A 23,952-nucleotide genomic window follows, 5' to 3' on the forward strand; every position below is an offset into this window, starting at 1 on the left:
TTTTGTGGCACCTTGATTGGGTGCATAGACATTTACGATTGTTATTTCTTCTTGCTGAATTGCCCCTTTTATTAGTATGTAGTGGCCTTCTTTGTCTCTCAAAACATCCCTGCATTTGAAGTCTATTTTATCTGAGATTAATATTGCTACACCTGCTTTCTTTGGCTGTAGCTTGCATGAAATATTTTTTTCCATCCTTTCACTTTCAGTTTCTTTGTGTCCCTGTGTCTAAGATGAGTCTCTTGTATGCAACATATTGATGGTTCATTTTTTTTTTGATCCATTCTGTGAATCTATATCTTTTAATTGGGGAGTTTAATCCATTTACATTCAACATTATAACCGTGAAGGCATTTCTTGAATCAGCCATCTTATCCTTTGGTTTATGTTTGTCATATTTTTCCCCTCTGTCTATTAATATCCTTTATTGTACCCATACCGAATCTCTTTAGTACTGAACCTTTCTCCAAGTCTCTCTGTCCTTTCTTTGTTTCTCTGTCTGTAGGGCTCCCTTTAGTATCTCCAGTAGGGCAGGTCTCTTGTTAGCAAATTCTCTCAGCATTTGTTTGTCTGTGAAAAATTTAAGCTCTCCCTCAAATTTGAAGGAGAGCTTTGCTGGATAAAGTATTCTTGGCTGGAAATTTTTCTCACTCAGAATTTTAAATATATCGTGCCACTGCCTTCTTGCCTCCATGGTGGCTGCTGAGTAGTCACTACTTAGTCTTATGCTGTTTCCTTTGTATGCGGTGAATTGCTTTTCTCTTGCTGCTTTCAGAACTTGCTCCTTCTCTTCTGTGTTTGACAGTGTGATCAGTATATGTCTCGGAGTGGGTTTATTTGGATTTATTCTATTTGGGGTTCGCTGAGCATTTATGATTTGTGTATTTATGTTGTTTAGAAGATTTGGGAAGTTTTCCCCAACAATTTCTTTGAATACTCTTCCTAGACCTTTACCCTTTTCTGCCCCTTCTGGGACACCAATGAGTCTTATATTTGGAAGTTTCATATTATCTATCATATCCCTGAGGTCCATTTCGATTTTTTCAATTTTTTTCCCCATTCTTTCTTTTATGCTTTCATTTTCCATTCTGTCATCTTCGAAGTCACTGATTCGTTGTTCAACTTCCTCTAGTCTTGTACTATGAGTGTCCAGAATCTTTTTAATTTGGTCAACAGTTTCTTTAATTTCCATAAGATCATCCATTTTTTTATTTAGTCTTGCAATGTCTTCTTTATGCTCTTCTAGGGTCTTCTTGATTTCCTTTGTCTCCCGTACTATGGTCTCATTGTTCATCTTTAGTTCTTTGAGTAGCTGCTCTAGGTGCTGTGTCTCTTCTGATCTTTTGATTTGGGTGCTTGGGCTTGGGTTATCCATATCGTCTGGTTTTTTCATATGCTTTATAATTTTCTGTTGTTTTTTGGCCTCGTGGCATTTGTTGAACTTGATAGGGTTCTTTTAGGATTTGTAGACTAACTGAATTCCTTATGTCTAATTTATCAGATCTACAGCTTCGTGGAGTACACTTTCTCTAACCAACCAGCAGGTGGCGTCCACGAGCCACCTTTCTCCACAAGCCAGTTCTCCCCTGCTTAGCCTTTTTGGTGAGTGGGGGAGTGAGTCTTGTGGGGTCCAATTGGTGTACCAAGCTTGAGTGTGTAGTTGTTGTTGCCTGCCCTGTATATGGGGCGTGTTTCTGGGCAGTCAGGGGGGGGGGGTGGCTCTAACAATCAAATCTGCCTGGTGATCCTAGAGTTTTAAAGCTGCTGCAATAGTCTAATCCTTCAGTTCAGTCCTGCCACAGTTTGTCTCTGCCACTGACCCACAAGTCCTTGGTATTGGCGTATGGCTCCTGAGACTTGCAAGTGGGCCCCTCTTCCAGGCCGTGCATCCCGGGTCCTCTGTTGAGGGTTGACTGTGCTATGTCACAGGTGAGTGCCGTCCCCCCAGGGCAGTTCTGGGCTGCTGGGCTGTGTAGGGAGGCTCCCAGTCTGCTGAAATGATGGCTGAATGGGGCTTTGTTAATTCACACTGCTCTACCTTCCCAACTCTGGGACAATCAGCTGAGGTTGCAGGGAAGGCTAATGTCCATGCCCAGTTTTGTGGTGTGTGCCTGTTATTTGAAGCACTTCCGTCACACTGGGTTGTCTGGGGCAGTTCTGGGCTATGGGGCTGGTGATGGGCAGGAGTGTTTCCTGTCCACCAGGATGATGGCTGTGAGAAGACACCCCCCTTTTCTTGGGAAGTTGTGGTGTTTAGTGAATTTTCTCAGCCACTGGATTATTGCGTTTTGTCTCAGAGCTCTCCTAGTTCTGCTTTTGACTTGACCTGCCCAAATTGCAAGTCTTTGAAGCTTTCTGTATTGGGCTTCTTAGAGTAATTGTTTTAGAAAAAGAAAAAAGGATTAAAAAAAAAAAAAAAAAAAGGGCCCTCCTCAGAGATCTAATGGGTTATTGAAATGCTAAGAGACAAAGCAACCAGGGCCATTAAGGAAAGGTCCACAGGGCAGAGAGATCAGCTTTTCTTCGGGATTTGCATATGCGCCTCAGGGCCTGAGCTCGGGCCTGAGCTCTGCCCTTCCCCTTTCTATGTTCACCAGAACTCCAAAAATCCTCCGCTTTTATTTTGGAGTTTTTCGTGTTGTTTTTTTTCTATGCCTGTCTCCTCTCTGCTGGGCTGGCTGCTCTCAGATTCTCTGGTGTCTGGTCTCCGTCTATCTATGGTTGGAGTTTGGATCAGCAGAATGAGTTTCCAATAAGGGCTGCCACTGCAGTTCTCCCTTCTCCTTCCCGGAGCTGACAGCCCCTCCTCCCACGGGACTGAGCCTGGCAGGGAGGGGCGCGGGTCCCCTGGCCACAAAAACTTACAGATTTCACTGATCTCAGCAGTTCCACGTTTTCATGAGTGTTGTATGAAGTATGCCCAAAGTCAGATTGCTCTGTGGTGTCCAGTCCACGCAGTTCCTGGCTTTCTACCTACTTTCCTGGAGGAGTAAATTACAAAAAATAGCGGCAATCCACTGTGTTACACTGACGAGGATTCTGGGAATTTAGTCCTGGAGCTGCGTCTGTTCCGAGACACTTCCGCCGCAGGAGTGAACATTGTTTTTTAAAAGTCTTTGTCCAGGATGTCCAAAGTGTGGTCTTCTTCATTGATAGTTTCTGGATTTTTATCCTCTTCCTTTGGATAGACCATAATTTCCTCTTTGTTTGTCTTGTAATCTTTTGTTGCACACTCCACTTTTAATGTGTTGAAGTATTAATGCAAGGATTTATTTCCTGAACTGTCTGTTCTCTATGTTCGTATCCAGATAATGATATGACAGAGATTACCTGAGTGCCAGGAGCTCACAAAAACAAACCAATGCAAAAAGACACCTTTTAAAGTTTTGGCAATTTGGCTTTGCATTGGCTGTTACTCTCTGTCAGAGTTTGCTGTTCTATCAAGAAGATCAGCCTGAGGTGAATGTGAAATGCAGGGTGTGCCAGTTTGAATGTATTATGTCCCCCAAACACCATTATCTTTGATGTAATCTTGTGTGGGCAGATGTTATCAGTGTTGATTAGATTGTAATTCTTTGAGTGTTTCTTTGGAATGCACCCCACCCAGCTGTGGGTGATGACTCTGATTGGATAATTCCATCGAGGTGTTGCTCCACCCATTTGGGGTGGGTCTGAGTTGAGTCACTGGAGTCATATAAATGAGCTGATGGACAGAGGGAAGTCAGTGCAGCTCTGAGTGACATTTTGAAGAGGCGCTATAGCCAAGAGGGATATTTTGAAGAAAGCACAGGAGCTGCAGATGAGAGACAGTTTGAAGATGGCTGTTGAAAGCAGACTTGCTCCGGAGAAGCTAAGAGAGGACAAATACCCCAAGTGCAACTAAGAGTGACATTTTTGAGGAACTGCTGCCTAGAGAGGAACGTCCTGGGAGAAAGCCATCTTGAAACCAGAACTTTGGAGCAGATGCCAGCCACGTGCCTTCCCAGCTAACAGAGGTTTTCCGGCCACCATTGGCCATCTTCTAGTGAAGGTACCCGATTTCTGATGACCTTGGACACTTTATGGCCTTAAGACTGTAACTGTGTGACCAAATAAACCCCCTTTTATAAAAGCCAATCCATTTCGAGTGTTTCACATTCTGGCAGCATTAGCAAACTAGAACACAGGGTCCTTTCTCTCTGTTCTGAGCCTGTATCTTGTCTTGGACTTGTCCTTGCTGATGGCCTTAGGAATCACCCTTTTGCAGAAATTTGGATGCCCCTGTACTTTATATGAAATAGCTTTCTCCCCCTTCTGGGAGCTCTATTGCATGACTTAAAGCAGGCAACCCTTTGCTCCAGGCTGATTTGACTGAATTGTTTCTTACACACCTTCAACTATGAACAAGCTGCTTCTGCCTGCAGAATAAGTTCTGGGATGGTGAGCCAGAAACAAGTTTCCTGGTTCAGTCTTGTAGACTGCCATATAGGCACCCCACAGTACACATATTGAAGTTACTCTTCTCCCTCTGGAACAGGGCCAGGCACCCACAGTGGGAATGCTGGCGGGGTCTAACTCACATTCAGAGGGGCCAACAAGGGTGCCACAAGCTTTTAAAGCAGTGTTTTCTTGATTTGGCACTCACCCTGTTAATAAAACTGTTGAAATGCTTTCTGGAATTCTGAGGGAGACAGCTCTGCCAGTTTTTCGTAGCTGTAATGGAGAAGGGCACCCTAAAGCATCTTATGCCACCATGTTGGTCAACCAGACTTTTCTGTTGGGAGGATTTTGGTTACTGATTCAATCTACTTTTTATTGGTCTGTTGAAACCTTCTATTTCTTCTTGAGTCAGTGGAAGTAGTTTGTGTGTGTGGTGGTTTGAAGCTGTATACACCACAGAAAAATATGTTCTCAAATTTTATCCATTCCTGTGGGTGTGAACCCATTGTAAGTAGGACCTTTTGATGAGGTTACTTCAGTTATGTCTCAGCCCAATCGGGATAGGTCTTGGCCCTATTACCAGAGTCCTCTATAAGTGGAATGAAATTCAAAGGGATACAAAGCCACAGAGGGAACAGCCAGAAGCTGAAACCAATGGAACCCGAAAGAGAAGGGAGAGACCAGGAGATGCCACCATGTGCCTCACCATGTGACAAACTAAGGACCAACAATCACCAGCAGGCAGCCAGCCCAAGAATGCCAGTTCTTGAGAAGAAAGCATCACCTTGATGAAGACTTGATTTGGACTTTCTTTTAGCTTCAAATCTGTGAGCAAACAAATTTCCATTGTTTAAGCCAAACCATTGCATTGGTGTTTGCTTGAGCAGCCCAGGAAACTAAAACTGAGTTTCTAGGAATTTTTCCATTTCATTTGGGTTATCTCATTTGTTGGTTTTCTCATAATCCTTTTTATTTCTGTGGGGTCATTAGTAATGTCCTCCCTTTCATTTCTTATTTTTTTTTATTTGTAGTTTGACAGTTTTCAACACTCTGAATATGTCATTCTGTTAACTTCTGACCTCCATTGTTTCTCATGAGAAGTTAGCCCTTAATTTTATTTTTTTCCTGTGTGCATTGAGTCATTTTTCTCTAGCTGATAAGAGTCTTTGTTTTTCAATCATTTGGATATGGATCTCTTGTATTTATCTACTTGAGTTCAGAGTTTATTGATTCTGTAGATTTTTCATCAAAGTTAGGAAGTTTTTGACTGTTCTTTCTTCAAATATTTTTCTCCTTTCTTTCTGGGAACCCCAGTACATGAATATTGCTAGACTCAATATTGTCACACAGATTTCTAAGGTTGTGTTCAGAAGTTTCTTCAATCTTTTCCACACTTTTCTTCTGATTGGATCATTTCTATTGCTTTATTTTCAAGTTCATGAATTCTTTATTTTGCTTTTTAGAATCTGCTGCTGAGCCCACCTAAAAATATTTATTTTGGTTATTTTTTCAGCGCTAGAATTCCCATTTGTTTTTACAGTTAATATTTTTTAATTGAAATCTATTTGTTGGGTCATTGTCATTATATTTTCTTTGAATTCTCTGAATATATTTAAAATAGCCGCTATGAAGTCTCCCTCTGCTAAATTCAACATCTGGGCCTATTCAGAGGTCATTTCTATTTACAGCCTCCCACCATGAGTATTTGTCATACTTTCTTGTTTCTTTGCATATCTCATATTTTATTGAAAACTGGACATTTTTGATATTATATTGTAGAAGTTCTAGATTTTGATTTTTTTTAGGGTTGTTGTAGTTGCAGTTTGTTGTTATTGTGTTTACTAAATGTTGAACTTAATCTGTGGAATGGAATTTTTTAGCCAGTGGTGTATAACTGCTGATGTTTCTGGTCAGTTTTTAAAAATTATCATTATACGTTAAAAACATTAACAACTCTATTGAAGTATAATTTACATACCTTAAAATTCACCCACTTGGTGCACAATTCAAGGCACTTTAAAATTCTGTTTACAGAATTTTGCAACCATCACCACAATCTAATTTTTAAACATTTCATCTCCCCCAAAAGAAATTGCATGCCCATTTACAATCTTTCCCCATTCCCACCTCCAGTCTTTTGAAACCATTAATCTACTTTCTCTTCCCTAAGTCATATATGTCCTGGACACACGACTTCTTGCCCTATGCTTGTGCCGTGTCTGTTCCCACAGCAGAGAGTAGACAACCTTCTTAGCTTAGGCTGGTCCTGATTCCTACACCAGGCACCTCCACTATGTATCACAGAACCTGGTCTTTCCCCTATTATAAGACTACTTAATGGTAATTATTCAGTATCTGTTTTCCTACTCTCCCCAGTGTCAAGCACATAGTACTAAAGAGTAGGAGGTGCCAAGGGGAGAAAAAAAGGTTATTCGTTTTGCCTTTAATTTGACAATCCTTTTACAAGGAACGGAGGCATGGTAGTAAAAAATAATTAGGGAAGAGAGGGTACAGGTTTTGCTGGTTTTTATGAGTCTTGACATGTAGAGCTCTGTGAGCAGGGGCTATGGCAATACACAGATCAGCAGCAGTGTTCTCACCTAGGCAGCTGATGTAGTCATTCAACTTTATACCTGAAAATTAATGCTAACACAAATTTCTAAATCTTTTAAACAGATTTTGAAGACTGAATTATTTTCAGCCACAAAACAAAAAAAAACAAAAAAAAACAAAAAAAAACCTGAATATGTATGTATATAGTGATGTGCTCAAAGGTCCCAAACTCAGCTTTCTGGACTCACATTCCTGACCAATGAGCCTAACTAATATCCAACATTATGCAAAAGGCAAGTAACTTTTATCTCTACTTAACATAGTTCTCCCAAGTGGAACTGAAATGGTTCAGAAGCTTGGAAGAACCAAGCTTGTTAGTTTTGAAACAAAACTAGAGGTCTTGTTTCAACGAATGGGCAATTTGTCATTTTTCAGCCTTTTCCCTACTACCATGCACAACTTTAAAATCTCACAAATGGGTATCAAGATTCATACAGAAGCATTTTATGAACAAAATTTCAGAAGAATAACAAAACCCTTCTACAGTCTGCCTTTGATAGTTTTCAAATTTCAAATTACCTTTGATTTGGAATATACAAAGTGTCACAATTTGGCACGTCTTTAAATATCACAGCTAAACAGGTATTGGGAAACAAGTCATTAGTTCAAGAAAGTGAATTAATGGACAAACTGTTCTCATGAAGAGAATGCAAATTAATAATTTGGAAAGTCCATTTATTCAGCCTTCCTTTGAATTCAAGTAAAATGCACTAGTTGTCATGAGTACTGCTCCTAAACCATTTTATATACCAAACAGCCTCATACATAGTAAGTAGCTCCTTTAAACTCAGGTTTGGTGAACCAAAGAAAGATACAAATGGTAAATATTAAGATACTTCCTAAAGGCCATCCATTTAAATCAGTGTAGGTAACATTATATGTAGCAAACACTTTTCACTATATCACAATGGTTCTAATTAATTGGAAGAAAACAGATTAGACTCGGTACTTAGGAAGATGAAAAACTGCCTTTATGAATGGTTGAAAATGTCTTGTCCTTGTAACTAAGAGGTTTCTATTTATCTTCTCCAAAGAAATACATATATAGGATCTCATTTGGGTGCTAAAAACAAGAGGAAAAATCTTTCTAATAAATGATGATTCTCAGCTGGGACTTTTCCTCCTTCCTACAGGACATTAGAGAATGTCCGGAAATACTTTTGGTTGTCAAAACTGGGATGAGGAAGCAGTACTACTGTCATCTAGTGGGTAGAGTCCAGGAATGCTGCTTATATCCCACAATGTACAGGACAGCCCCCCACCCCCACCCCCACAAAGATTATGCAGTCCAAAAATGTCAATAGCAACCCTGCTCTAAAATGATATACATTTTTTGCTACTGACACACATTCTGGAGGAAAGCATGAATTTTATTTCTAGAATAAGGAACCAGAAGTTTATTTCCAAACTTTTCAGTAAAGCCTAACTTAGTTCACAGATGGTTATATTTCAAGCAAATACACATCTTAACATGTCTTTTTAAAATATCGTGCTAGGATTCTAGCTAGCTAGCATCACACACATGCACTGCCCTTACCTAATTAAGTAGTTGGGTTTATATCCAGTTTAAAGGTGAAGTATCTGTGAAAACACTTAACAGGGTTTCACAGGCTACTTTATAAAACAATGGGCTATCATGGTATTGTGTAACTAACCAGTTGTAGAGTATTCTACAGTAAAATCACTCAAAATGCATCAACCCTTAGTAACAGATAATAGCTAACTACTCTTAATACCAATACTCGTTACTCTGGGAAGAATTTCTTTTCAAATATAAAGTTTTTCCTCTTCTAACATCTCGGCAAAATAATTTAATTTACCAAAATTATCACTGATAATTACCTGAGATCAGAATTAAAAGGTATGAAGAGATCAGTGTGTTAAGACTCCAAGAACAGAAAGTCATCTACTAAAAGTCATTCTGAAACCTCACACACACTGACATTATGAGGGTCTAACAAAATTGTATGTACTATCCCCCTTGGTAGTTTTAATTAAAGTTGGCTTTTTATCCTTTAAAAAAAAAAAAAATCCCATTTTGGTTTTAGACCTCTTTCCTAAAATACAAAGAACAAAAACATGCTGCTGAAAAACCTTGCCCTAACAAGTGTTAACAAAATCTTGTTTTTCTAGTATTAATAGGAAAATAAGCAACTATTTTGTAAGGGAAAAATACGTAATTTAATTTTTTTTCTTTTTAAGAAAATGGTCTTATCTGGTGAGCTTTTGGCAGCTTGCCACCAAACACTTCCACTGTTTCATTTTTGCAAAGGTATTGTAGGAATTTTATTTAATTAACTAGAAAGTCAGTTAAAGCCAGAATACCCTTTTTTCAAACAGTCAATTAACTGTTATGGTATTGTCAATTTTCCATTCCCTATAGGGATAATAAGATTTTAAAAACGGGTATGAATCTGGAGTTGCAGTGGTTTGAAAATTAAGATTCAATTTAAGGTAGAGCTAGAATCCAAAATTCACTTGAATTTTTTAAGCTCTTTAATAAATAACAAAATATTCACTAAGCACAACATATCTAAAGACTGGCAATTAATTTTAATGATATCAATTTTTTAGTAAAATTTAAGGTGGGGACAAAGTGTCACTTCAACTTTTAAAATTACTAAGTATTATTACTTTGCCATGTGGCTAAATAACTGCTTAAAAAGGCTTACTAATTAACTTCAGTTAACTGAATTTTTCAATGGCTGAGGATTTTGCCTTTCATCATTTCAAACTTCAATTATGACTACATAATCATATTCAAATGATGTCTGAGACTGAGCTAGATAAAAAGTTGTCAGAACATCCCTTAGAATTGTTTAGATATGCCATTATTTCTTCACCATTTATCTGACAAGTGTAGAAAAAATGACTGATTTTGTTTAATGAAGCTTACATAAAAACTAGGTAAATACTACAGAGCATTTGATGAAGTTCTCATACCCCAACCTATAAAGAATTCTCTAATGCCCTTTAAGCAGCTTTCAAATATTAATGAAAATACATGACCATCATTTAAAAAATTGCCATTCAAATGTATTGCTTTTATTTTCAAGCTTAAGAAACTTTTTTACTTTAGGTCCTGCCATAGCAATTTCCTTTTTGCCTTAAGTTTCATAAATTAACCTAACTTCAAAACTCAACCCACATTAAATGTCCTCATGGTAATCAACAAACAGCTAGTTTTCTTACTATTAACTTTTTCCTGAGGAACCTACATGTGGAGAATCACTAAGCAGAACTTCCTCATTATACCTAAAAGGTACCAGGTAAGCAAGCAGTATGAGTGGTAGACCATGACTGGATCCCATACTTTGTCACATCATTTCAGCATCACCACTACATCACCACTAGAAGTACCAATTTAATCTGCATGACTCAGCATTCAAAATCTGAGCACTCCTCTGTTACTAATTTCGTTACATATGTGTATCTATGGGTGTAAACACTAAAATACCATATCCACCTCTAGAAAAGAACACTTTCTTCTGTATTAAAAGACAGAAAAATGAGCCATCTTGCAAATCTCAGGGAAAAAAAAAGCCATGCATCTCGCAAGTTTAAAAAACAAAACAAAACAAAACAAAACAAAAACTAAAGAGAAATCCAATGCATGAAAAGTAATTTGGATTTAACTTTAGATAATTAAGACATTCACAACATATGCATGTCAGTCTCCTACTCCGTCCTAGAGCCTGCAGTATGGTAATTTATTGTGAAACCATGTAACCCAAAACTTAAATATATCCACAACATCTATACCACAGTAATGCATAGTACATAATATACCAACATCTCAAAATAAATTTCTATTACAGTTTTTTTATGCAAATTATGGTGTAAGATTACTACTTGCCACATTTTGAAATGGCACCAACTTCATGTAAGGTTCCATGTCAATATTCTAGTCAAAATCCTTACTGGTAGCAAGTCTTATGCATTATCATCTGAACATTCAAAATTAAGCTGTTAATCTAATAACCACAGTATGTCATCAGTCAAAATCACTGCATATTCAGATGTTAAAGCAGGTAATACAGCAGGAAAAGTATTTCTAATTCACAGCTTCAAAAAAAGGGTGCAGTTTTCAAATACTAATTACTTAAAATTGGTCACTTAATTTAACAACTGCCTCCTTCAATACATGTAAACTATGTTTGCACAGCATTAGATGTCTTTTATTTTCAGAAGTTAGTTCTTACTGTTACAGCACCACAAATTTGAAGGAAGAGGCTACAGTGTGAAATGAGCTCACTGAAGGATATGATAAATAAAATTTTAACTATGATATTAGGTACTGCAAAGCTTTGTTTCCCCACCCACCCCCAGCACAGCTCCCTTAATCAGGAAAATAGTCAACACTTATCAAATACAACATGTAAATTAGCTCTACAAGGAAGGGGAAAAATTCTAACTTAACTATAAGAAAATATTAGCTAATAAACCTGTGTAGCTAGCTCCAAAATTCTGGTAAAAATAAAATTCAAAAGCATACACAGTATTTGTATCCTTAGGTAAGGAATAGAGATTGAAAGGGAATGAAAGAAAAAATCTGGCCTTAAGAAATTCTAGGTGGCAACACATGCACAATAAATGGATAACTAAGGAAAACTGAGTACTTAAATATTTGAATTTTAAATGTGTAAGAAAATTTATAATAGAAAAAAGTGGCAAATTGTTATCATGACTTGATTTGCTGAAAACATCTGCAAATTCACACTGGCATTAAAGATAACCAAAGTTTCAAAAATTTACTCCTCTTTCTCTCCAGATATGTGTTTTCTGTGGAAAAATAAATATCTGAAAATTGCACTAATACAATAATACTTATTTTAACTTTTGTATTATGAATAATCTGCACATGCTGCTTTACAGACAATATATATATGTAAACTTGCTCATGCAAAATTAGTGTGTGCAACAAGGATATTAATTGTTAATCCCCATACTTAAAAACCCTCTGAAGTGGAACAAATCTTACACGGATATTCTTGTCTGCCAGCTAAAAATCAATTTATGTTGACCAAACAAAAAAATTATACAAGAAAAAGAAACATGGTTTTTGTCTTGTGGAAATTTTGATTTTTAAATAAGAGAAAATTTATAAAAGAAAGAAATTCATGGTCACAAAATTTTAACATTTTAATCCTAAACATTACAGGGTAAATAGATACTGGACCCTATCTCCATACTCCATAAATCCTAACTTTTAGTTTCCATTTTAAATGTTGTCCTAACCACTAAAACATTAGTGGTCTTACAATCTATGGATTATGGAAATCCAATTTCTGAAATAAATGCTACAAAAGTAACAATGGAAGAAAGCCAAACTGTCTCCATAAAGGAAAAAAAGTGGAACATTTGAAGACTTTAGACACTTCTCTTTCCACGTGATCAACCTGTCAATTCAGTGCATTGTATGGTCAAAGTAATGGTCCCCATGTTGAACAAACGTCTAACTAGTGTCCATTGATTCCAAGTTTGTGGATGATGAATCTTTCTGGATACTTTCAAAGATGGCTGCCAGCTCAGGGTTAGAACTGATCTGTGATTGGAATTCACTCATCAGTGGACTCTTCTCTGCTTCTGGAATGGTCAGCAGTGCTGCTACTGCTCTCATAGCAGATCTCTTTAGTTCATCTTGCTTTTCAAACTCCTGCTTTACTGAGTTTGCCTTAACCTGTAACATGACGTAAATTTAGATTACATGCTATAAAAGACAGCTCTTATACAAACAAAATTTAAGCACCTAGATATTCCTGAAGGGTAAATAAAGCAAAGCTACTTGTTCACAGGTCCTAAAAGCACATTACAGTCTAAACACAGTTGTTTTCAGACATTTTTAGCAGCATCTTTCTCTTTTACTTTTAAGGGAATATTAACAAATTCCTATTATGAAAAACAGAGCCATCATGGTTGAAATAAAGTGGGGCCAGAGCCTTATTACCTAGCAAGCCCTAATCTGGCAGCTGCTAAGCAACTACTCCTTCAGCCACCCTATTTACTCACTATTCTTCAAAACACCATATACTGACATCTCTATGGTCTAAAAAGAAAAAAAAAAATTGATTTTTCAAAGCCAATTTCTAATGTCATCATCTCTGCACAAAGCCCTCTATGAATTTGCCTCCTCTCCCCACAATCAAAACTAAACACTAAACACTAAATGCCTTCAGAATAGCATTTAACAGTGCCAAGTTGTATAAAACAACCACATTCATTGGTTAACTTTTAAAACCAACTGCTACATTATTAAATTTGGAAAATTCCTAGAATTGTCTAGGAATCCTGAATATGCCTAGTAGGGCCTAAGTCAATGGCTATCAATAATTTACCTTAGTTGTACATGTGGCACGTAATGGCTCAACAAGTCGGTCCAACCGCTGCAATACTGCACTTGGACAAAGGGTAGAGAGTCTTACCAACATTAAAAACGTTAGCATCTATTAGGAAGTAAAAAAAAGATAAAATTTAGACTTTGAATTATTTTCTAAAGACAAAATTTCAATTTCTGGCAAATTCTTTAAGGGGAAAATGACTAGCATGCAAGCTAAAGCTTCATTTTAATGTAATCTGCCAATCTGAATCATACAGATTTATCTTAAATTAGTTACAAGTGCTAGAAAGACCTTACCTGTAATGTGGCACTAGAGTACAGAACTAGAAAAGTGGTTCCCAATCTTGGCTGCAGATTAGAATCACTGGGAAATTTAGCAACATATACATTCCTCAATCCCATCCCCAGAGATTTTTATTTAATCTGTCAGAATAGAGCCATACAATCAATCTTTTTTAAAAAGTCCCTTAGGTAATTCTCATGTGCACTGTACCAGGGTTGAAAAAAGAAATCACGGAGCTAGAAGAAAAGCTTTATAGCAAGCTCTTCACTATCTTAGCAGATTTTTCTAAAGAAAAGACTGGTTAGATTATTCCATATAAAACCCAAAAACCTGCAATCATTTCTCTCTTAAGTCTATAAACTCATAGATTAAACAGAAGTATCCTGTTACTATTTTCATTAAATTCTAGGAGGACTGGGTCATACCACATGTAGAAATAAAAGAGTTAGAGTTCTGGTAGTATTGTTGAATTACTGCTCAACTACCACTTTTGTGAGGCTCTGCCTAAGGCACTAAATGGAAGAACAGATCAAAAAGACACAGTGTATATATTTTTTATTTTTCAAATCATGCTTTTATAGACATGAACAAAGAGGGAAAAAAAAGACAGCAGTTATAAGGAAAGCTGGGTGGTATGATTTCTCTCTAGTTACTTCTACACAGATTGCTTTGTGTATGTGAAAACAGGTCTTCCATGTTGGCCTTTAACAAAACTTCTGACATTAAATCCAGCATATTGCATTGGAAAAGAAAAGACACTCATTCAGGAAAATAATATACATAGTTACCATTCAGACTAGCCCCAAGGACAGCCCCAAGAGAATTACCAAGACAATGCCGGGAAAAAGAAAACCCTCCACGGGTAGCCACTACAGTCCCATATTTAGAAAGGCCAAAAAGGTTACAGATTTGTACTCTGAACAGCAAAACCTGTCTGGACTCTTCCTTTGAAGGGAAAGGATCTAGGGACTATTCACTAAGCAAGCTGGCACACAAAAATTACGTGGAATTTTCTGACCACTTAGACTCAACTGCCTCCTCTAATGAAAAGTCGTCTGTTTTTTTCCTGTATGTCAAACTGATGTTACAATGACTTATTACTTTTATATATTATAGTTTATAATACTTACAAAAATTATGACAGGCAACCCAATTTTTCTCCCTTATACATGTGAGTAAATTACAAGGGAGGAAAACCGCTATAGCAGAGTAAAGATTCTTTCTAAAACATTCTATAAAACAGGCACAAACATCTTACCTTAATATCATAATGGTCCTTCAAACCATCCTCAACATGATTTAGAAATTCAAAGATATCTAGTCTATCAAGACAACTGTCTAGAAGTGTGTACATACACTCAAAAGCTGCCTTTCTAATATCCAGGCCGTCATCAACTGTATGCTTAAAAGGGCCCATTTCTACCTGTTAAGACAAAAAAGAATGTGTGGCTGTACTTAAAAGTAAGACAAGCCTAGATAAAAACAGTGTTATCTAACTAACTTACCTCTCTTATAAGCTCCTTTCTAACTTTTGTTTCATTATAAAGATGTGGAAGAACAGTATCTAAAAGATCCCTTATTAATGATGGCTTGTTATGTGCTGCTGAATTGAAAGTGACCAAGGCTACTCTTCTTACATTCAAATCTGGGTCTTCCAATGTTTTTAGGAAATCACCTAAAAAAATAATACGAGAAACAACATACAGTTATGGTAAGTTTAAAATATAATATGCATTATAACATATTTTTTCTAATTTGACAGCTTATTATTGTTGGTTATCGTTATTTCTTCAGTGAAGGTCATGGAAGAACCTGATAAAATACAAAGTGAACTCTTAATAGTTTCTTTTGGAACCAGGGAAATTATAATTTCTGAAGCTGAGTAGTTATTCAATTGGAAACCTATTCTCACCATCCATAATGGTGACAATTTTAATTTTATAGATACTTCATAAAGAAGTGGGATGCACAGAGAAGTGATAGAGCCAGCAGATACCAAGATTAATAACTTGATTTTCCTTACGAGTTCAAAAAGATGATGACAGACCCATTCCTTCATAAAGATGGAATACTGTTGACCAATACACCAATAATCACATAACAAAGACGAATGTTCTACCAAATGACCTTTTTATTTCTATATTCAATAATAAATATATGAATCGGTAAAAGGACAATATTAAAGGAGGAAAACTGAAACTAACATAGGTCTTAGCTAAAGGAAGTATCTAGGTACTTTAAAAACAGATTTAAATCTGCTGTCCTTGAAATTTGTGTGTGTGTGGGTGGGAGTGGATTACAGGACAAAGACTTCTGGAGTTACCAGATGATGATTCAAACCGTTCTACTTGTTAACTCTCTAACTTTGGCCAAGAGCCTCAATTTCCCAGTCTATAAAATGAGGCTTATGAGGCTTATAAACTTTTGAGTGCTACTGAGTGGAATAAATGGCATGTATATTGTTGAACATAGTGTCTGCTAAACATCTGGTATCGACATACAGCAATTATTTATCACTGCATGTTTTCAATACTACCACCAGCAATCTTTCAGAATACACAGGAAAAAAAAAAAGGAGTGACACCAGAACACTTGAGTGCACTGCCACAGTAATTCTTTAAAATGGGAGGAAGAAGAGGCTCCAGACACTGAAGACTGGTAAACTAAATGCCAACAACCAAGAAAATTCCAGGACCAATTACAACAAAACGTGGTCCCCAATTCCGTGGCCCAGGAATTTCAATTTTTAAATAGCTGCCTAGTTGTTCAAACAGTCACAAATGCTGAACAAGATCAAAGTAAATTAGAATGATAACCACCTGACTGAATAACTATACCAACAAAGCACACTGCCTGCCTGAAAAGAAGTTGTCCAGGGATGTGGCACAGGCCTCTACCTTTGTCCTATCTTTATCCTGAACAATATCAAAAATGTCAAGAAGTACATCAAAGGGAACAAAAACAGTAAGCTTCTCAGATACAGTTTCTTTGAATTTGTTTTTAGGCCCTAGCAATGGCATCCCATTTATACCTGTGGTCCCCTTATTCTGAACTGTCAATCCCTTTCTGGCCCACTGCAGTATGGCATGAAACTGCACAGCTCCTTTTCTGTATCCTTCCACCCTCCCTGATGGTATCCCCATTTTCCTATCTTCAAGAAAGCACCAAACTGAGTTCTAAGAGTTTTGGGCTACTACCAACTCTAGAAAACTCGTGATGGAAACAATAAAATACAGATAAGTTATAAAATCATAAGAAATACTAAAAACTAATTATTGTCTTCACAGAAATAGATACCAGTCTGTCTTGGGTATGTTCCCTTAGTTCTTCTAGGAATTATCTCTTTTCAACTTTTACCTTTTTTTAATTCTCAGGTTCTTTCCACTTTATATATACGTGGAAGTCTCCATAGATCCCCTTAGGAGATGAAGGCTTACAAGTAATAATGTAAAATCGGAGCCCTCACAGCTCAAATGAGATTCATTTATATCCAGGGGGAAACTTTAGTATGGTTAGATAGATCAAACATTTTTTTGCTATTTATCCATTCAAGTCATCTTAGGTCATCCTCGTAACATGATTATCAAATATGCAATTGACTCAAAACTAAAGGCAGTTAAACAGAGTGGATGATGCAATTTTAAAAGACTTTGAAATCAATGAAAAAATGGGACAAAACCAACGAAATGAAATAGGGTATAAATATAGACTTGCATTCACATTTTTTAAAAATCGAATATAAAGTACATGTGGAAGACCTGGTTTGACAACAGATTACACTTTCAACACTAAAGAAATCTCTATACTGCTAAGACCACATCTGAGTCTTCCCAAAAGTAGAGACAGACTTATTGCAGAGATAGGCCCATTCTTGGTGCACTGCAGACACAGAAAGAGGCAATGAGAAACTGGGGTTTATTAAGGATTCAGAATGAAAACAATGAAGGGAAAGGGGTTTGGAAACCATGTCAAGTGAGGAATAGATGCGGAAACTGGAATACTTAGGCCAGAGAAGAGTGGCTGAGGGTGAAGACAGAAAATGATTCCAATCTTCAAATCTCTGAAAAGCTGTTATGCAAGAGAAAGCAAATTTATTCTGCATTACAAGAATGGGCTGGAATTTAAAGGGAAAGGTTTTGCTTCTCTAAAAGAAAAAAGTCTAAAAAACTAGGGCTGTCAGAAAATGGATAGGCCTCAAAGTAGACAAACTGCCACAAGAAACAGTAGAGTCAAATTAGGTGAAGTAATGGACGAAATGGTGTATAAGGACACTTCTATCACTGTAAGATTCTAAAAACAGACCCCCAAATAAGACAGAACATCCCAATAAAGATATACTGTCGCAATTACTAATTTCAGTTATCTGTAAAAATCATCTGGTAATAATTTCAAACTAAAGGATGACAGAATATTAGCAAAAGTAATTGCTAATATATAATTATCAGTTGTTTTTTTTTTTTGATGAAAATTAATTATGGGACTCTAACAAGCATTTTAATTCCTCGGTAATTTTTTAGTTATTAAAATTAAGAGTTTCTTGACAATAACTCTTATCTTTCAAAAAATAGTCAATCAGTACATTTACCTTTGTTTCTACTTACCTATGCAATTCTTTAATAGTGGATCAATAGGTTGTGGGTGATCAGAAATAGTAAACTTCACAGCTGTAACCACTGAACTACGGGCATATGATGAACCTAATACAAAATAAATTGCAACTCTATGGGTATGTAGTCCAAAGAAATCCATAGACATTTATATAATTTTCAAGTAACACCAGAGTTTTCAATTCCTTAAAATTCCCTTTGGCAAAGAAGGGTATTGATTATTGCTCACAGGATACTAGATGAGCAAAATTTATTAATCTTAAAAAATGATTCTAATAGATTTCAAAAGAAAATTTCTTCTGGGAAGGAGAGGCACTGAGGCAACAATAGTAGAGGATCTAATCCTCATAAGGAAGTGATTTAATCCATAAGTAGCTAGATTTTCAAATTTTTTATTAAAAAGGAAAGCAATTTCTAAAAATTTGGTCTAAAAGGATCAAAACTGGTTAATCTGAAGTCTTCTAGGATCCTCCATTTGAACTAAGATTCTTTCACCAACTTTAGTACTACAGTTAATACTAGCATTTCTTCAGAATTAACTCAAGAGGTATTTGTCTTTTCCACATTTTAAGACAAAAAGAGTAACATTAAAATGCAATGACCACTAGGAACTAGACCAGATTTATTTAACCATCATCTAACTACACTTTCTTCATCCTTCTTAACAACAAAATGTCATATGAATATGGCTCCATATCATAAGGCAGTACTTTTTCATAAAAACCTTCTACATGTAACAAAATACAGATGTTTTCCTTATTAGTCATTTTTCAATGCAATCAACTGTCAATAAAACAAATTTTTTTTTTTTTTTTTTTTTAATTAGAAAACCTGACTACCCACCTGATATCAAGTAACCCTTAAGCCGTGGAAGGAGAGTTTCTGGATCAATTAGAGTGAGTTTGCCTAGACATTCGGCAACAACATTCCTGGTTCCTTCTTCTGCACACTCACAGTGCTTTAGTAATAAGGCCCAGATGTTTTCAACATATGGTTTAAGGCCTACCACTGATGCAGAGCTAATAATTTCCTTCAATGAATGAAGCAAAAGATACTGCCTCTTGGGTTGACTGGTTATTTCTTGTAAGACAAATGGCAGATATTCAGGAAGGTTGCCCACACTAATGCTGCCTAATGCATAGGATGCAGCTGATTTGACTTCCTCGCTAGGAGAAGAGAAGGCTTCTAATATTACAGATTTTAGTTCCAGCTGCCCACTTAAGTCAATATGATGCCCAACCTCTCCAAGAGAAAGGAGAGCTAAGAGGCGAATGGAATCTGTAGACCTTGAGTTCTTGACATCTTGTATGAACTGACCTACTACAGCTGGTCCCTCTTTAGGGCATGCTCGTGTAAGGGCAGCTACACATTTGGCAATGGAATAATAAGACTGCTTGTGAGTAAGAGCTGTGCTCTGAGAGTAAACAGGACCTGTCAGCATGCGCAACAAATCCATGTATCCTAGGTTATTCGTTCCAGTGACAACCAGAGCTTGGAAAAAGTCTAGCATGGCACTAAGAGCTCCTCCCTGCAACAAGGGTGATCTCACAAGTCCAATAAGTTCATTGAGAATGGATCCACTTATCTTTGAAAGGGAGGATGGATACACTTTTGCCAGTGTAGTAAGAAAACTGATAGCTATCTGTGAAACATGCATATCACTTTCACTGATAAGAGGTGGGAGCTCATCTAGGACTGCATCAATCATAGCAGCTGTCAAGCTGTCACTATAGTTTTTAATTAGAATATCTAGGGCAGAAAGGGTACCCAGTTTCAAAGCTCTCTGGTTTTTCCTGAGAAAGGAAGCAAGGATAGGAACCCCTTCTCCCAGGACAGGCCTCAAATCTATCTTCAAAGGTGATCCAGCAATCAATGTCAATGCTTTCACTGTAGTTAACCGGGTAATTTCATTCTTTAGTCTCTCCAAGAAAATCTGAAGAGTATTAGGCAGGTCAGAACCCAAATTGTCTCCAAGGTTGCAAATAATTTGTCCCATACAGGAAATGGCCCTTTCTTTGACTTCCTGATCAATGTCAGCTGCTTTTAACCTCTTAATGGTACAGGTAAATAAATCTTTGATATAAGGAGTTGCATCAAATGAGGAAGGCTGATCTAAAGGACGAATTACTTTGACAAGCTGTTGTGTAACAAGAAGCGCTTCAGATGTAATTTTGTAAAATGGGTCTCCAACACAAGCCACCACCGGAGGGACCAATGCCTGAACATGAGGATGGAAGACTTGAGGAGAATGGTTACAGAGAATTACATATAAACATGACAAAGCATCAATCTTCAAATTCGATGAGCTTGATTTATCATTCAGCGAAAAAATGATTCCTAAAAAGCCAAGGGGGGAAAAAAATCTAATCATTTCTGTGAATATTTTAAGAAAAGAAAAAAAACAGAAACCAAGCCCTAAAATACTGCTGAAGTTACTTGTTCATCCTATTATCTATAAAGTAGCAGTAATTCCACAGTCTATGTTAAATATCAGAGCCAAAGATTTTAGTAAGATTTTAGACTTTCTACTTACAAATTCCTAACTACAGATGCTAAGATGGTTAGATAAAAAGTTAACTCTATGTACAAATTAAGTTGTCACAAATTTTCCTTTCTAAGGAAGTAATTATTTCGAGCTTATCTCAGTCTTAAGAGTCCATATTAGATCCTAAAAGGGATTTACTATTACTTTCATACCTGGTACAAGTACAGGAACGTGTTGTGTTAGGGCCCCGGGTAATACATTTACCAGTTCAGTTAACATGTTAAAACAACACTGCCGGGTCTTCACACTTTTTTCTTTCATCTGTTTGTGCAGCGCTTTAACAATGTTGGGAACCTGCAATTATCACATACTCATTAGCTGGTTCAGCCATTAGTGTTTTCTCAGTTACTGAACATGAATTATGGAGGACAGGAGAAAAGAAAGAAGTCTTTTTGTTGTTGACTTCATAATTCAGCTATGTACTGCTATTGCTATACTGCTAATGAGACTGTTTTATACATATGAACAAAGTTTGCAGCACAAATTACATGTTCCTTTCTAACTATATTTGCTCGATACTGATAAACAAGTATCAAAGTTATCATTTAACTTTCCACAGACTAACAAAACAATCTTCCCTGAGTATGAAACCAAATATAAACCTGACCAATAAAGTAATTTTCAACCAAAATGTTAGGAACATAATTTATAAATGGTATTCTGAATGAAATATGGCTCAGATAAGCATCAAAGGAAAAAGGACAAATTATGGAAAAGCAGCCATCAAATAGGTTCTACTTTTTTGCTTTCTGTTTGGGGGTACAATGAAATTCACCGCATTTCAAATGCAGCTACAAAGAGCTGGAGTATGATTTGAAGACATCTGCCTAAACTTTCTAATGTTTTGTTAGCCAGTAAAACCTAAAGAGGGTCTCTACTGTAAATCTTATGGATGGCAGAATACAGTAAGCTTCTAAGAAAATGTCTGTCACATACTAAATATTCAACAAATGGGAGCTATGCAGTTATAATGTTTAGTATCTTGAATAAACAAAAGTCCTGAAATGAAAAATGCTTATTTTATTGATAATAAGAGCTGGCACATATATATATCAAGCACTTAATACGCAGCAGGCCCTACACTAAACACTCTACACTGATCATCTTATCTCTCACTATCCTGGGAGGTAGATATTTCCAAGTAAACCCCTATTACAAATGAGAAAAATGAGTTTTAGAGAAATTATTAAATACCTTGTCCAAGATCACACAGCTAAATTAGGAGTGAAGCTGGCTATGAACACAAATTGCCTGACTCCACAGCTCTAAGACTTCTCCATTAATGTCAAACATAAGGATTACTTTTCTGGTTCTTAAAATGTTTTAATAGCTTATCAAGTGAAATCAAGAAAACTTTAACTAGCATAGACAACTGCTTATAAGTAACATAATATGAACACGTGAACTACTACATAAACAAGAGTTCCAATTCCCTTATCAACTTATGCTGCTAGTAGTATTATATAGGCAGCCCTTAATTTTCTGCTCCTCTAAAGATTCTGGAACTCACATGTCCATAAAAAAATTATTTTTTAAAAAATCACATTTCCTGTAAGTCATACTTTTAAACAAACCTGACTCTGAAGCATTGTTAAAGGTGTTTCTCCCTGTTCCATTGCATCAGGGTCACAAAGCCAACTTTGCACAGGACGAGTTTGCTTCAAAAGGGAAAGGTATGCATGGAAAACATCTGCCTTCACATTCTCTTCACGCTCTTTAAATCTGGATATCAGCGCAGGAGAGACAGTCTTGTAGAATTCTGGAAGCATTTCATGTCTTGTGCTTACTACAGCATCCAAGCACTTAGCAGCTGCACGTCTCACTTTCCAACTCATGTCATCATCATCGCTGTATTCATCATCGCTCCCTAAAAAATAGTTTTAATGTAAACAGGCTACTGATCATGAGAAAAGTAAATTAATACATAAAGTGAATTGATATTCAAAACTAAGTTATTCTAACTTTTCCTTGACTTAACATTAAGATGCATATTTTGTCATATATCAATTTAAATATAAAATGATCACGACTGTGTTTTTTATTTCTTATGGGTAACGAGTTGCTTATTTACTTACCCCTTTAAAATAATTAACACAAACTTCTCTCAGAGTATAAATACTTGTAAAATCACAAATTTCCTAACCTTTGAAACAATATGAATATAAGTTCAATTCAAAGGACTCACTTGATACCACAGGAAAATCAAACAATGTGTGGAGTTTATAAGATAAATCATGGAGTAGATCTGTGGCTAAATATCATGTGATAAAAAAGAATGGTTACCAATCCCAAGACATGCTATAGAACTAATTTTAAGGAATGGGCAGAAAGGGGTGGGATCCTGACATCAGCTTTTTTTGTGAATACAAAACTTTTCACTAAATTCACTTGACAACAGAGCACCATCTTCTCCAAACTCCTGATGTTAAACCTTTAATAGTATTTCAAGCATAAGCACTACAAACTGTATTTCAATTATACTTACCAGATAACTTTTTGTGTATGAAATTTCTAAAAATGACTTCCTTCTATCATCAACAGTTTGAATCAGTTGGGAAACATGAATCAGAAGGATGGCAAAAATACCAGTAGTTCTGGCAGAATAAAGCCTACAATTATTTAACAATAATTTTGTTAATTCTTAGTTAAGGTTATAGCCTTGAAATGATTCCTCAGTGGGGGTAAAAAGATGATGTCATAGCTTCACTGGGCTTATAGTCCAATTAATTTAGCAACAGCTAAATGCAGCCAGCTATGCCTTAGAAAATTCTAGAATATTTAACAAAATTTTCCAATCTCCAAAAGATTTAGTTAATGTCACCTTAGAACGCTGTAGGAAAATCCAAGCAAATACTGCTAAATCCAAGGCATTTGATTCATTCACAAAGCATATTTGAATAGAAGTTGAAAGACATGGTACAAAATAGACTATCCATTTAAAAGCAAATATATCATTAAAATTATGTTAACTTGTAGTAACACAATGGTGGGATGACATTAGATAATTAACCCATATAACTGATTAAGCCTGAAGGGCTTAGTCATATTATAATATAAGCTGAAGTTTCCCTTTATCAATACAACACGTATTCATTGATGCCTATCTGGCAAGCACTGTCCCCTATTGTGGTAGAACCTTCTGATTAGG

At 36.4% G+C, this 23,952-nt stretch overlaps 1 protein-coding gene across 1 annotated transcript in view; it reads right to left on the minus strand.

Moving 5' to 3' along the window:
- Positions 1-10,046: 10,046 nt before the first annotated feature.
- The window catches only part of CAND1 (cullin associated and neddylation dissociated 1), a 42,095-nt gene continuing 28,189 nt past the window's right edge, over positions 10,047-23,952 (minus strand). The window contains exons 8-15 of the mRNA XM_037845784.1: positions 22,379-22,671; positions 20,957-21,098; positions 19,103-20,596; positions 18,254-18,349; positions 15,158-15,327; positions 14,911-15,075; positions 13,368-13,475; positions 10,047-12,712 (exon numbers count right to left, since the gene is read on the minus strand). Coding sequence (XP_037701712.1) covers positions 12,488-12,712; positions 13,368-13,475; positions 14,911-15,075; positions 15,158-15,327; positions 18,254-18,349; positions 19,103-20,596; positions 20,957-21,098; positions 22,379-22,671 — 2,693 coding nt within the window. The 3' untranslated portion in view covers positions 10,047-12,487. The remainder of the gene's footprint in view (positions 12,713-13,367; positions 13,476-14,910; positions 15,076-15,157; positions 15,328-18,253; positions 18,350-19,102; positions 20,597-20,956; positions 21,099-22,378; positions 22,672-23,952) is intronic.

Source organism: Choloepus didactylus, chromosome 8 (assembly GCF_015220235.1).
Source record: "Choloepus didactylus isolate mChoDid1 chromosome 8, mChoDid1.pri, whole genome shotgun sequence".
Taxonomy (NCBI): Eukaryota; Metazoa; Chordata; class Mammalia; order Pilosa; family Megalonychidae; genus Choloepus; species Choloepus didactylus.